At 44.5% G+C, this 13,803-nt stretch overlaps 1 protein-coding gene across 2 annotated transcripts in view; it reads left to right on the top strand.

Moving 5' to 3' along the window:
- zbtb16a (zinc finger and BTB domain containing 16a) overlaps positions 1–13,803 on the top strand; it is a 133,165-nt gene extending 119,362 nt beyond the window's left edge. For both annotated transcript variants that reach the window (XM_058627673.1, XM_058627674.1), the window contains exons 6-7: positions 5,785–5,955; positions 8,945–13,803. In XM_058627673.1, coding sequence (XP_058483656.1) covers positions 5,785–5,955; positions 8,945–9,174 — 401 coding nt within the window. In that variant the 3' untranslated portion in view covers positions 9,175–13,803. The remainder of the gene's footprint in view (positions 1–5,784; positions 5,956–8,944) is intronic.

Below are 13,803 nucleotides of genomic sequence, written 5' to 3'. Positions count from 1 at the left end.
ACCCCAAAAAAAGAAGAAGTGGAGGCACTGCATTCCTCTGCATTCACGCTTTGATGTTAATAATCGTATTCACACTTTGCAGGGTAACACAAGGCGAAAAATAGTGCGGAAAAGCAGAGGCGACATATCAGCCTGACAGACTCAGCCACTTTACTTGACATGTTTGTTCATATATGCTTTGTTTTTACACGCACATTCTTTTGTGCAAAGTCCTATTCCCGCAGTTCTTGATGGATATGTTTTGATCATTATTTTAGGTAGATGTACTGGAAATGCAAACTGAATCCAAAACAGTATGGCACGTATTAAAACAGATAACTGTCCCTCAGTTTCTTTATCGACCGTGATGTCGAGCGGCATTTTCTCGATCAACCGAGTGATCGCTTGTCAGAGGAACAGAGAAATGAAGAGAATATTCACATTTAAGAAGCTGAAACAATCAGAAATCTTGTAAAATAAGCGTCAAACCGATGAATCGAGTCATCGTTTCAGCTCTGTATAGTTGAACTGGACAGACTCTCTCCGGAATGGTGTCTTATCCTCTTCTTAACTTGCGCGTGGTACCAGCCGGCCCAGTGGGTCAGAGGTTACCGAGCTGTTTGAATGCAGTCCGAGATGTGAAATGCAGGGCAACGCGAGTTCACGCTATCTATTCATTTTTTGAGAGCTTCTCTCTTCTTTTTCTTTTTTTTTTTTATCTGGTTTACGAATGAAAGCTGAATATTTTCAGTGTCCAAAAAAACATATTGGAATAACTACAACGACTGAATGCTTGTCTCAGTGTTTTACTGTACTGTAAACAAACTGAGAACGCACCAAGAAATCATAATCTAATCATGAAATAATGTGCACCGAGGCTGATTCTGTTCCTTAAAAGAGCAATTCAACCACTATTATTATATGTTATATATAATTATATCTTTAGCTGTGCATATTTCCATCATGTTATTAAGTTAACCAGGCTTCTTTGATATTAGTCTCAGATGTTATGCAACGTGCTAAATTTGTCCACCTGTTGAACCCTTGCGCAAAGATTTGTTTGACAGATTTTTGAACTGCACTTTGGCAGCGATTACGGCGTGAAGAGAGATTTGTAACGGGAGAAGAAGTGCCGGCGTTGAAAGGTTGTTTTGGTTGTATAACCCGGATTGATGGCATTTCAAGGTTGCACTTTAGTTAATTTGTGTTATCGCGCGGCGTGTTTGTTTCCCCGCGTACAGTTGCTCCTCCGCTTCCTTCAGATATTCCTGCACAAGAAAACGGGAGTCAATCGCAGTGCGATTTTAATACCGACATCTCAATAGAGAGAGCGTTCAGCCCCTAATTTTAATGGACATGGCGCGGCGTCTCATCCCCCACAGAGAGGCTTTCAAGGCGCACCTCGGTTATTGGTTGAATCACCGCGCTTGTCGTATCATCTGACAACAGAGAGAGCGGCGGCAAAAAGCCCTTTTATACGGGCATTCATCATGTGTGTGCTTGGTTTTACCTGTCTGCACGCACGGCATCTTTTGAAAGCAGCCCTCTTTGCCCGTGCGCCTGACACAGGATCAGCATTCAGGACTGAAGCGAGGGGAGAGAAACAGACTTAATGGCATTTTGTTTCAGCAGCGTCTTTAATCTCGGCATCTCTCGCTCACTGTCTGTCTCCTCTGATTTCCCTCCATCCACCTGCAGTTTCATCACCCTCTATTAACATGCCAGACACAGTACACACACACACACACACACACACATACTTCTTCCCCTCCGCGTTGCCTCGTTGTTTTGGTTCATATACGATATGTTTACTGTCACCGTACAGTAAAGGTTCAAGTGCTTGTGCACACACATACAATGTGGGCTCGTAACAGTAGCAGCTGTGCTACACTCACACACACACACATGCTGTCTTTACAGACTAGGCCTTCATTAATATTCTGTTGTTGTGCACTGTCTGTGTGGAAGTGTGCGTGTGTGTGTTTTTTTTTTTCAACTCGGAGCCAATTTGCTGTCTGCTGTGGCGGGGTGTTTTGTGTTCGCAGCTGTATTTGATAGTGCGACAGCCAGAAAGAGAGAGGGAGAGACAGTTCTGGACCTGGCAGTGATGGAGCTCGGTGATTTACAGCCTCTTACCGTGTATAATGAACACGCCCCAGGTGCCCATGGGCACCCACAGTGGGCCTATGGGGAGTCTAAAGAGGTAACGGGGGGGGGTGGGGGGAGGTGGGTGATATGTAAATGCAGAGATGGTGCGTTGGTGTTTGTGTGTGTGTGGGGGGCGCGGGCAGGCGGGCGGTCAGGAGACGCAGGTGGCGATGCTCGGGGGCACCCATGGGTCCTCTCACCACACAGGCTGTGGTTCCACCTCACTGTGCTGGGTCCTCATCTGTGGCCTCACTGCCATGTGGTCACAGCAAAGGGAGAAAGGGGGAGGATAGAGGGGAGGAAGGAATGGTGGCAGATTTGGTATGGACAGAGGACGTGTCCTCATTCTTCTCCGCCGCCCTCCCCTCCATGTGAATATCCTGACAGGAGAAAGTCATGTCTGGCTCTTTACATCCTCACAGTTGTGATTGTAGAACTGTGTCTGATTTATTTAAAGCTCTGGCCGTGCAACAGTGCACTCTGGCGTCCCCGAGTGGCCAGAGTGTAGAACGTGCCTTGATGTGCATCCCACACACACACACACACACACACTGTACAGGATGCTGGAGCTGGGCAGCAGCCACTTGGCATTTTCCACCGGTCTGTTCTTCAACTGATACTGAACAGTTAATTGTGTCTACCCTCTGTTTGACTGTGTGCACACACACACAAAAAAAAAGACAGATAGTAATTTGAAACAAAAAAATCATTATTTTAAGCTGGGATTGGCACCGGCGGCCCCCCGCGGCCCTCATGTGGAGGTTAAAGCGGTAGAAGACGGATGGATGGATGGATGGATGGACGGATCATTATTTCACCTGTTCTCTGTTTATTCTACATCATCAGTGCACGGCGAGTCTTTAACCTCAGCCAACTGCAGCAGTATATGGGGTGAATCATTTGGGCTTTTAAACAGACAGACTCGATATGTTGATACAGTACATACAGTACATAGATAGAAACAGGACATATAGGAAAGAGGATAAGTGACGTGCATAGGTACAGGACGTAGGGACTCAAGTAGTTCAATAAGTAGAGACCACACATGCATAAATATGTAAGTAGAGACAGTCTGTACATAGATATGTAGATGGAAGCAGGACATGCATGCATGTATGGGAAAGGAGATAAATTACACACATAGATAAGTAGGTACATACATAAATACATGAAATATGACAATACTTGAGAGGATACAGTACATACAGAGACATATCAATAGACAGATTGACATATGGAGAAATGCAAAAGTCCTTCAGGTGAAGACCTTGCATTTTTACATGAATACAACCGCATTCTTATTCATTCAAGATTTCTGACGAGGGTTTTCCACCGGCAGACGTTTGCGCAGCAACAGGACATTAAGCATAAATAACCCTCCGCACACCTCCCCCTGTATTAGCATCCCGCTCTCTGGTCTGATCAGAGGCCCCCTAATTAAAGACAGGTGAATCCGAGCTCAATTATTATTCTTGCGGCGTCGCGCGAGCACCGCCGAGCCGACCGTGATGGATTGTGATCTCTGCTGTGGTTGGAAACGCTAGAAAGAGCACAATGTCTTACAGCGGGAGCCACTGATAACTTCATGCAGACAAATAAAGACTGTCACTTTTATTGATTTTTTTTTTTTCACCCAGCCCCCACCGCTGCCGCCATATACACCCACATCTCCTGCTCCGTCCCTCCCCCCCTCCCCTCGCCACAGCAGCCCCTCCACCCCGATCAAAGCCTCTCTTAAATAGTAAGCTGCTCAACATCACAGGGCACGGGAAAATGCCTTCTTCCTTATAGCACACCCCGAAATGAGATCGGCGGTTAAATGGCGACTATCTCTTGTTCCTGTGTGCACGAGTGAACCAAATAAACACATATATACTGTAACAAACATGAAATATTCACTACATTATGCAGAATGGAAGTGAAATTGTCCCTTAACAGTGGGGCGGCGGCGGCGGAAGCACATAACGAGAAATGCAATTTATTCCCTGGCACGTCGCTGCCTGGACAGGCAGATAATGAAAGGCATAGGTCATTGGTGGCGACTTAAACCTGCAGCAATGGTGTGAAATACATTAATAAATATCCACAGCATTAGTTGGGTGGAGAGGGGGGTGGTAAGGGTGTGGGCGCAAATGATGCGAGGAGGTGCTCCTCGTCAAATGTCGGGATACAATTAGTCTTTGGACCGCTGGTGAGAGGCCTCCTGCAAATCATAATATCCCTGATCGTTGACATCTGAATATCCATTACTGCTGCCCCCATGGGAAGCGGGGCCGTGGCAGCCCCGAGGAGCAGAATGTGATGAGTGTTGTCACTTTCGTTTTAGACGGCACACGTACTGTATAGGTTCACCCAGGCGGGGGCAGCCCCCGGTGTCTGAAATCGTCTCTCGCAATGCAAATATACGCCGTTAATATGTTTATACAGGGTGTAGGTGGAAAATAAAGGTTTTCTTTAATATTATTTTTACTGTACCGTAACACCACAATGTTTAAAGAGGCAACAGGCACAAAAAAGCTGCAGTGTAGGTCACTGGTATTTTCTCCATATTTGTTATGGAATAATGCACTTTCTTAAATAGAGTCTTAGTTTTTTATAAATCATCATAATGAAGCGTTAAAGACAAAAATATATCTGTTTTAACTTGAACCGGTTCCATTTAAATACTAATCCCTGAGGTTTATGTCAATGTAAATGTAATATAAACTGTTTTAAAATAGCTACAGTAAATATCTTATCTCAATGACGTCCAGCAGGGTAAAGGGTTAGAGGGGTGGAGCTATGACATCATCGTCCTATAGTTGCGTTACTTCTTTCACTCTGCGATCCATTTATCATTGATATCACAAGAATTTCCCAGACTTGCATCATGTGTCAGCAAACACAATGAACAGAGTTCTCAAACTCACGGCCCGCGAGCCACATGCGGCCCTTCAGCCAATTTCCTCTTGGCCCGCCACTTAAATGTTTGTTTTTAATATGTATTGATTCATTTTGTGTCATGGATGTGTTTTTTATACCAAATAATATATCGTTCCTGATCAAAACAAGTGCCTTTTATTGTGAAATGATGTAAAATGTCGGGAATATCACGATATGTTTAAGATACTGTAGCCCAAACCCTACTGAAGAGTTGTTCGGTTGGACTTTTCCTTCGACTGTTTGCCACTTCCTGTCTTTCACGGCATCTCGTCTCGCGTCTTGTCAGACTTTAAACCCATATTTGTGGGAACGAGGGGGATAATAAATTCTGCATTGACAAACTTAGTGTGTTGTCGCGGCGCCGCCACATCTGTCAGGTTTGTCCATTAGCGCATTGTGAGATTGGGACCGCGCGGTCAATAATACGTCTCGTGGCCGTCGGACAGCGCTGACAGGCTGCAATTATTTAAGGCTTCGCACGAAGCAGAACAATAGTGCAGGTGATTTGTTAAGAACAAATAAAATAGGTAACATTTGTCAGCTTCCATCAAACCCTTTACTTTTTTTTTTACTTCTTACTGGTATTTTGCATATCCATGTTAATGAGTTCTTGTGCACGAACAGTAATGAAATCTTTGTATTCAGGAAGTCATAGCGTTGCTTGGTCATTTTTGTGTTTTGAAACAAGACAAACTAATCCCTTCCTCTCTCCCTCTCTCTCTCTCTGTGTTACAGCGGGTGACCACCCGTACGAATGCGAGTTCTGCGGGAGCTGCTTCCGCGACGAGAGCACGCTGAAGGGTCACAAGCGCATCCACACTGGGGAGAAGCCCTATGAATGTAACGGCTGCGGGAAGAAGTTCAGCCTCAAGCACCAGCTGGAAACCCATTACCGCGTGCACACAGGTACTGTGATTAAAATGAGCCCAAATGACAAAGGGAGACGTCGGAAGAACAAAACCCTGTGTGTTTTCTTTCACAGGTTTTCTTTTCAGAGGATTTAGAAAACTGCATGTGGGTTTTCGGGGTAGTTATGCCCAAGAATAATTTCCGGATTTAATGAAAGCCTGAGCCGAGAACTTCTTGTACGGTCTTGTCTCGGTGCCATCGCGATGACTAATTTAGGGATTAGTTCATATTTGTTAAATATGTCTTGTCTCCCTGCCCCCGCTGAACTGACTTCATTTAATGTTTTGTGGTTTGACAACTGCCAAAAATGTATCTTTAGGGAAGATTCCCTCAAGATGTGGTTTTGAAAGGTCACAGTAACCTTGGTCAGGATTCCCTGGGAGTGTTCATGAGATACTGTGATCAACAGATATAAAAAATATATTAGTCCTTCGAGTCCGACTGGAATGCTTGACCAAATCTGAAGAAATACTCTCCAATAGTTGAGTGTAGAAGATCCAAAAAAGGCTGAGATGAGAATCTCCAATGACTTGGGATGAATAAGAATCTGTTCTGACACATGAATTAGAGCGGACGCATGGATGGACAAACTGGCTATGTAACAGTAGAGGTGCAAAGAAGGGATATTAGCCGGCTGTACATTATTGCCGCAATACCATTCTTCCATATCTCCTCATTTAATCACATCACATTATCCTTCATAAAAAAAACCGCAGTGTTTACACATACTGAAGTAGCACATGCAGCCCGGCGAGGGATTCTGTTTTAAAAATCCACATTGCACCGCACAGACTAGGCCAGATGAATATCTCTGTTGCCGTGATACAGTAGATGAATGTCTCCGAAGACTTTGTATCGATCCCGGTATATTTAGAGCCCCATAAAGATGTTGACACAGTGATAAGCTGGATGCCCTGGAGAATGAGTGTGCGCTCCGCATCCAGACTGAGGGAAGGATACCACGACTGCTCGCCAGCTTGGCACGCGGCCAGGGCTTTATGCCTCCTCACCATCTCTTTTTTTCTCTCACTGACACGCACACACACATATCCCATTCAATAAGCCAGCTGTTAAGCCACACTATCAAGGCAGGCTGTCCAATAATTGGCTCCCCCCTCCGTCCACCCTTTCACCTTTTATGTGGGGGAGAGGGGCTTTGCTTTAAGCCGAAGAGCAACAGCAGATAACAAGAGCAAGTGACAAGCTCACAGTCAAAGGCCACCGCGCACAAAAGGCGGCTGCTTGATGAATCATCGACATTGGCAACCTCGCCTCCCCGCCCCCTTCTCTCCACACATCCTAAATGCCAATGCCGGATCAATAGCCGGGGGCCCCATTTGCAATTCATTATTAGCTGGTTATACGAGGCGAGCCCCGTTTACAGTGTGGTTATCAATATCATCAGTCGTCCCCCTGCAGCACTGTATTTACGCTCATTGGGTAAACTGTGCCTTAACCCCCGACTCACTCCGAGGTCGAGGTCAACCCAAAAAAAAAGAGAAAGAGACGAAAGAGTTGCTCGGCGTGCCAGCGCACATGCACGCGCGCGGCTCCCAGCTGAAAGGTGACAGCAAGCGCCGGCGCCAGATCACTTCCGACAGCTCATTTCAAATGCCATTGGTAAAGGTCAGCATTTACATGTCTAATTTGCGTCTGCTGGCTCGAGCGCTGGCGGATTATTCCCTGCCATCGCTCAAATCATTAGCACATTTAGGCCCGGGTTGCTGTGGCTGAATTGAAATGTGCCTCTTGAATGTTGGAGCCCCCCACGGCAAAGGAAGCTGCGCCGGGCTTTGATTTATGACACCTTCAGGAGTTCTCTGTGGTCCGAGCTGCTTCCGCGGGTAATGTACCGGGGATCAGCTGAGTCGACGTGATGTCATAAAAGAAATACCACATATTCATGATATTCCGCGGAGTGTAACGTGGAGTTTTTTTGGAGCACGTTGCTTTATTTATTTGAGCGTGATAAAATAAAAGAAGGCAAGATAACTCGAAACAGCAGTAAGAAAAAAAGGTCCGTCTAAAGATCTGGCCAAACTGACTCCATGTTCTCCGTGCTCCATTTCTTGGGCACAGCTGTTCCATAGATGAACTCCTTTTGTCGCGATACAGCGGATCCTCCGAGAATAGATCCACTCGTTCATGTGCAGGAAACACGGTGACATTTTGAAGGAGCAGAGAAACCAAGGCTGTATGAAAATAACGTCTCCAGGTGTAGAAGGTGACATGTGGAGTCTATGTTGCACTCAATGATCTTCAGGTTGGCGTCGTCAGATATTGGTAGTTTCACGTCGTCTCCGATACAGTGTGGCGTCGTGCTAAAAATCGTGCTCGCACTGGCCAAACTGCAGAACCCTTGACACGAAAAAGTGACATTTCACAAACTAATGGGTGATGTCATGGTGGGTGGCCACTGTCCTCTGTGATGGATGACTGTGATGAAACTAAAACGCTCCAGAGGAAGCAAGGAAAAAAAAAAGACCCGTAAGTTCAGATTTGGGTCTCTTTTCTCACTGTAAACATGGGAACGTCTCAGTTCTCCAAAATCCCAATACAGTGGGGTCTTTTTAATGAGAGCGCTAATGAGAATTGATAACAACCGCACACAAAGCGCGGCAATCGCCCCAAGCCACGAGAATAATTAGGAGATCGTTGTGTTATCATTTGTGTTTTCAGTTGGGATGACTTTAAAGAGTTAGCGTTGGTCTTTTACAGCCACGCGCTGATGTTGGCGGGGACAGTTGGGATTTCACTCCCGACGTGTGCGCGCGGCACAATTACTATAACGGCAGTGATGGGATATCTGTCTCTCCTGGAGCCTTATGTTTCTTTTTTTCCTTCACTTCTTATATCTGTATTAAATGTCTTTATCCCCTGAGTAACAAACACATCACCGTGGATATAATACTGTTAAGGTTGGACGTTATACGGCTAACACAGTTGTTGTTGTCTTCATCCCCCTCCGCCTGACCTGATCTTTTAGGTGAGAAACCATTTGAGTGCAAGCTGTGCCACCAGCGATCCAGGGACTACTCGGCCATGATCAAGCACCTGCGCACCCACAATGGCGCCTCGCCCTACCAATGCACCATCTGCCTGGAGTACTGCCCCAGCCTGTCATCCATGCAGAAGCACATGAAAGGCCACAAGCCTGAAGACGTGCCGCCAGACTGGCGCATCGAGAAGACCTACCTTTACCTCTGCTACGTCTGAGAGCGGGAGATGGGAGAGAGAGAGAGAGAAAGGGTACGTGAGGAGCTGGGGATGGGGTGGAGAGGTGAGGGGGAATGTAATTGAGCGTTTCGGAGGCTCGCAGCTGTAGGTGAGCGTCGACAGTCGACGGCGAGAGACTCGAAAGCAAGTGGGGTTTGTTTTCTCTTTTTTCTTTTCATGCAAAGGCGGGGAGGGCAGGGCGGCAAAAAGACAGGGGTTTTTAGAGGGTGGTTACGTTGGGACTGGAGTGCTAAGAAGAGGAAGACTTGGACTTTCGGAAGAGAGTGACTCTCCACCATTGTTCGGATTCACCGGGTCATTCACTACATCTGCGACTGTGTTATTGTTTCAGGTCATTTCATGCAGCGCCATAAAGCAAGCGGGGCTGCAGGGAAGTGAATTTTTTTTTTTCCCTTTGGATGCTGCTGCCACAGTGGCAAGAGAGCGGCTTCTCAAGGGCTATCTCAGTTTGCACATCCATGCCACCAGGAATCTTTGACTCCACTTCAAAATAATCCAGAAGAAAGGACTTTTTTTCTTTGTTTTTTGTCGAGTTTACCTTCATGCTGCTCAGACGTTACGAGTTTGCGAATCCAAGCATCAGTTTAGGCCCCAGCTCATCTTTTCAATTTGTCTTTTGGAGGAGACGTGGCTTTTCCAACACAAGAAATGAACACTCACAGAGTGAGTGAGAGAACTGCTTTGGGCGAGCGTGCCCGTAATCCTTCCCTAAATAGGAAGCGAATCATCTCCCGTGCCTGAGCAGAAGACGTATATCTGCCCCGTCAAACTGTCCACACACTCAATCCCTCAGATCCCGGCAGTGGCAGTGAGATAGCCCATGAGAATCCGCACAGAAGAGCCGGCGGGCTTATATGCAGTAGATGAAACAGCTGAACTGGACAGGTGGGAGCATTAAAATACTGCAAACCAAGCACCCATTTGGTTGCGAGGGGGTGGGTCGGGGGACGGGGACGGGACGACGCTATAGTGCTGCTTTTGGTTGGACGTCTCCCCGGTTTTTTCTCAGTAGTCTTCCTGGTTCTGGTTCTGGATCTGTGTCACATGAGGCCTGGACAAGGACAAGGAGTCGCCCACCGCGGTTCTGCCCAGAGAGCCACTCTTATCATCGCATATATTTAGTTTCTCCGCTCCGCGTCATCGTTTATCACGGCTTGATTGCACAGATTAAACAAAAATGACGACAACGGTTTTCTTTTTTGGATGCCCGCACGGTGTATATCGTCTCCTTAGACCATAACTCGTTATCCACATTACAGCACAATAAACCTACTTAGCAATAGTTGACCGGACTGGCTTTTTATCCAACGCGCATTTAATCCAGATCACTATCATAATCTCACACTAACGACGGACTACACAAGCTGACACAGTACAAACAGTTAACACTCGGCAGATCTGTGCTACAAGGCTGCTTTTCCGTGGGAGTCCTGTGACTTTTTTTTTGTTGTTGTTTTGTTTTGTTTCACTTCTGCGAGTGAATGTTGAGGAGGTGCCGAGGAGGGGAGGAGCCTTAGCTGCACACCTTCACCATGTGGCGTCGCAGGATGAAGACTGTTATAATGGCTACGAAAACATGAATGTGAATGACTGTGACTGCCTGGCTTCATATCGGGCCGTGGTCCACGCACGTACCTGCAGAAAAGGTTCACGCTGCCTTTCACCGAACGTCAGAGAGCTTTAATTCCAACACAATACGCTCCTCCAGTTCTAATATGCAAGTGTTTTTGTACACTTGGAAACCCAGAATATACAAAAAGATAATCAGCCACACTGGATTCAATCACGACCAGTGCTGCGATGCTCATGTTTGGACTTTATAAACCACGGTTCCTGAAGATTTTGGAATTTCTGACTTTTCCTGAGGTCTGTGAAACGCAGCGTTAGACACGCGGGTACGGCTTGTACCTGAAGAGGCTTAAGTGAACATCACTGCATGTCACGGCGTTACTGGGGGGCGGTCCAAATGGCCGCTGGGGGGGGGGGGGAGAAACAAAGTCACTGGTTGGACGGGATACGGCCGAAGAGCTTAGGGGGCGACGAGTGAGACGACAGAATAAATCAACTCTTTATGTTCTTTTTTTTCTCTGTGGTATTTTTTTGTCCCCGCGCTTTGTCTCGTCTCCTGTTTTTTATTTGTTTTTTTTTCTCCTGTCGTTCTTATCGACCTTGAGTTTGAGCTCAACACATCGTACTTGAATTACCTCGTTTCTGTGACCTCGCGTTTGCTCGTTTTTTGTTGTTTTCCTTCATAATTCCCGCCCCCCCTTCTGTTCCGTTCTCGTTCGTGATTGTTCGTCGGAAAGATGCATTGCACAGCGTGATGAAGCAATGTATAGAAAAAAAGAATTAAGTGCCACGGTGAAGAGATTTGTTTTTCTAATGTTGTGTATTTCTCTGTGCATTAGTTGTTACCAAACTTGGTATTATTAACCCTGCTTGTTAAAGAGCCGGAAGGTTTGGTCTATTTTGTTTTTGTTTTTTTGTTATAAAAGCTACCTCTAAGTTTTTTTGTTTTGCAAAAAGCACATGTTTTTGTGTTTTGTGTTTTGCATTGTTTTCATCGTTGCTACTTCATCTCATGCTATTTTGTTTTGTTTTTCTCAAAAGTTGATTTATGATTGTGTTTTAAAGCAAAATGTATATAAAAGGGTAAGAAATAACAAAAGTAGAGGTTGATAGGATGTGAAAAATCATTCAAATGGATGTTTATGGTTCTCTTATAGTCTCCCCCCACTTCCCCTCACTGCACCTCCAACCATAGAAGAGTAGAGGGGGGAAAAAAAAAGAAAAAGCAATTTTGAAGCCTTAAGTGATGAGTCGGTGGAAGTGCAGCACGATAAGAAGAAGAACTATTTCTTTTTTTCAGATGGGGTTTAAAAAGCAAGAATTTAAACTTGAAAATATGTTAATAGAATTGTAGTTTTGTAATGTGAAAAAAAAGAGAGAGAGAGAGAGAGAGAAGGTTTGTCAAAAGTGGCTCAACCTCCCCGTGTGCAGGACAGGTGATCATTTGCAGAGATGCAGACGTGCGTTGGACAATTGGAACTGCAAGCGGTAATCAAAAAAAAAAACGAAAAAAGATAAAGAAAAGAAAAGAAAAACAAACCAGGAGGTTAAAAATAGAGATTCTCTCAGCTGACAAAGCTTCTCTTGAGAAATTAGTGTATTCCTGAACAAGAGCCAACAGAGGCAATTTGATATATAAAAATTGTGATATTTTTGTATTCAGTGTCAGTCCTTTTTCCATTTGTGGAGGGTTAAAGCAGGGCACAAATATTTGTATTTCTTTTTATTGTTATTGTTATTATTATTATTACCTGTCATTTTTTTCTCTCTGGGTGTGAATCATTTTTGCCTTGCTCCTCTTTGATATTGTTGGACAAAAAAAACCGTGTGTGAACCGTACGTTGTAATAATAAGTGTCGCTTTCTGGATGTCAATTGCATTGTAGGTGAAGGACTAGAAAAAAAAAAAAAAAAAAATCTATCTGCCACAAATTCTACGAGCGTGTGTGTGCGTGTAAACAAAAAAAAAAAAACGGCGAGTTCAATGAAAAAAATGATAAAATACCGGGGCGGCAGGGGGCGCTGCTGCCTCCGCCACCAACCGACCAATTAGTACTTGTCATTCACAGTTTTTCAATCAAACTTGACTGTCGACATTTGTTTTGTTTTTGTACTTGAAAAAAAAAAGAAGAAGAAGGGACGGTATGTCCCGTCCCGTGGTGTCTTGCCATTTTATTCTCAAACACTGTGAGCTGAGGGGGGTCTTTTTTTGTTTTTTGTCGTTAACCCTCGTAAATAACAAATATCCACCCACTACAATAATAACAGCCGGTCACAGTCTGAACCAAACCACAATGCAAAACCCGTGCAGTCACATGATTCCCATTAATCGTCCTCTGAATGTTTTCTACTTCTTTGTGCGGGTGAAAGAGTGCGTTTAAAAAAAGCGAGTGTGTAACTATGTGTGTGTGTGTTAGTTGAAAAATGCACTAATCAGATCAGATACAAAATAAGAGGATATTCTATGCCACTTTTTTTTTCTCTCTCTCTATGTTGGAAAAAAAAAATCGATATATATATATACATTGGCATCGATATAGTTCTTCCCTCAGTGTTCCTCCGATGTTTCTGTACTATCTTTGTGCCTAAAAATGGAAATTGTTCAACAAAAATATCCATCTACAGTATATCTGCTTAGTTTTCTGTATTTTCAGAAGAAAATAAAAAAAACCTCCAGCACACTAGGGATGTCATGACGCTCGAAAAATGACCAGATTTTTATTTTTCTTAAAAAAAACGAACCCTTATTGCTACTGAAGTAGCAACAGGGATTTCTTTCTTTCTTTTTTTTTTCGCGCTATGATTGGCACCCAAAAGCATTTACTTTCTGGACAAAGCAACAGGTTTGCTATCGTGAGAGAACTTTCTATTGCTCTTGAATTAAAAAAAAAAAATTTAAAAAATGAAAAAAAAAAATTTAAAAATCCTCCATTTTGGCAGGTTGGCACTCCTGTGTCGTTTCTTCACTTTTATTTCTAAGTACTTTTTTTTGTTTTGTTTTATTTTAAATTACTACGAAATGCATTTAGAGAGAAAAAAG

The sequence above is a fragment of the Solea solea genome, chromosome 4, assembly GCF_958295425.1.
Source record: "Solea solea chromosome 4, fSolSol10.1, whole genome shotgun sequence".
Lineage (NCBI taxonomy): Eukaryota > Metazoa > Chordata > Actinopteri > Pleuronectiformes > Soleidae > Solea > Solea solea.
Note: the sequence above shows the minus strand (reverse complement) of the source record. Positions and strands in the feature narration are given on the sequence as shown.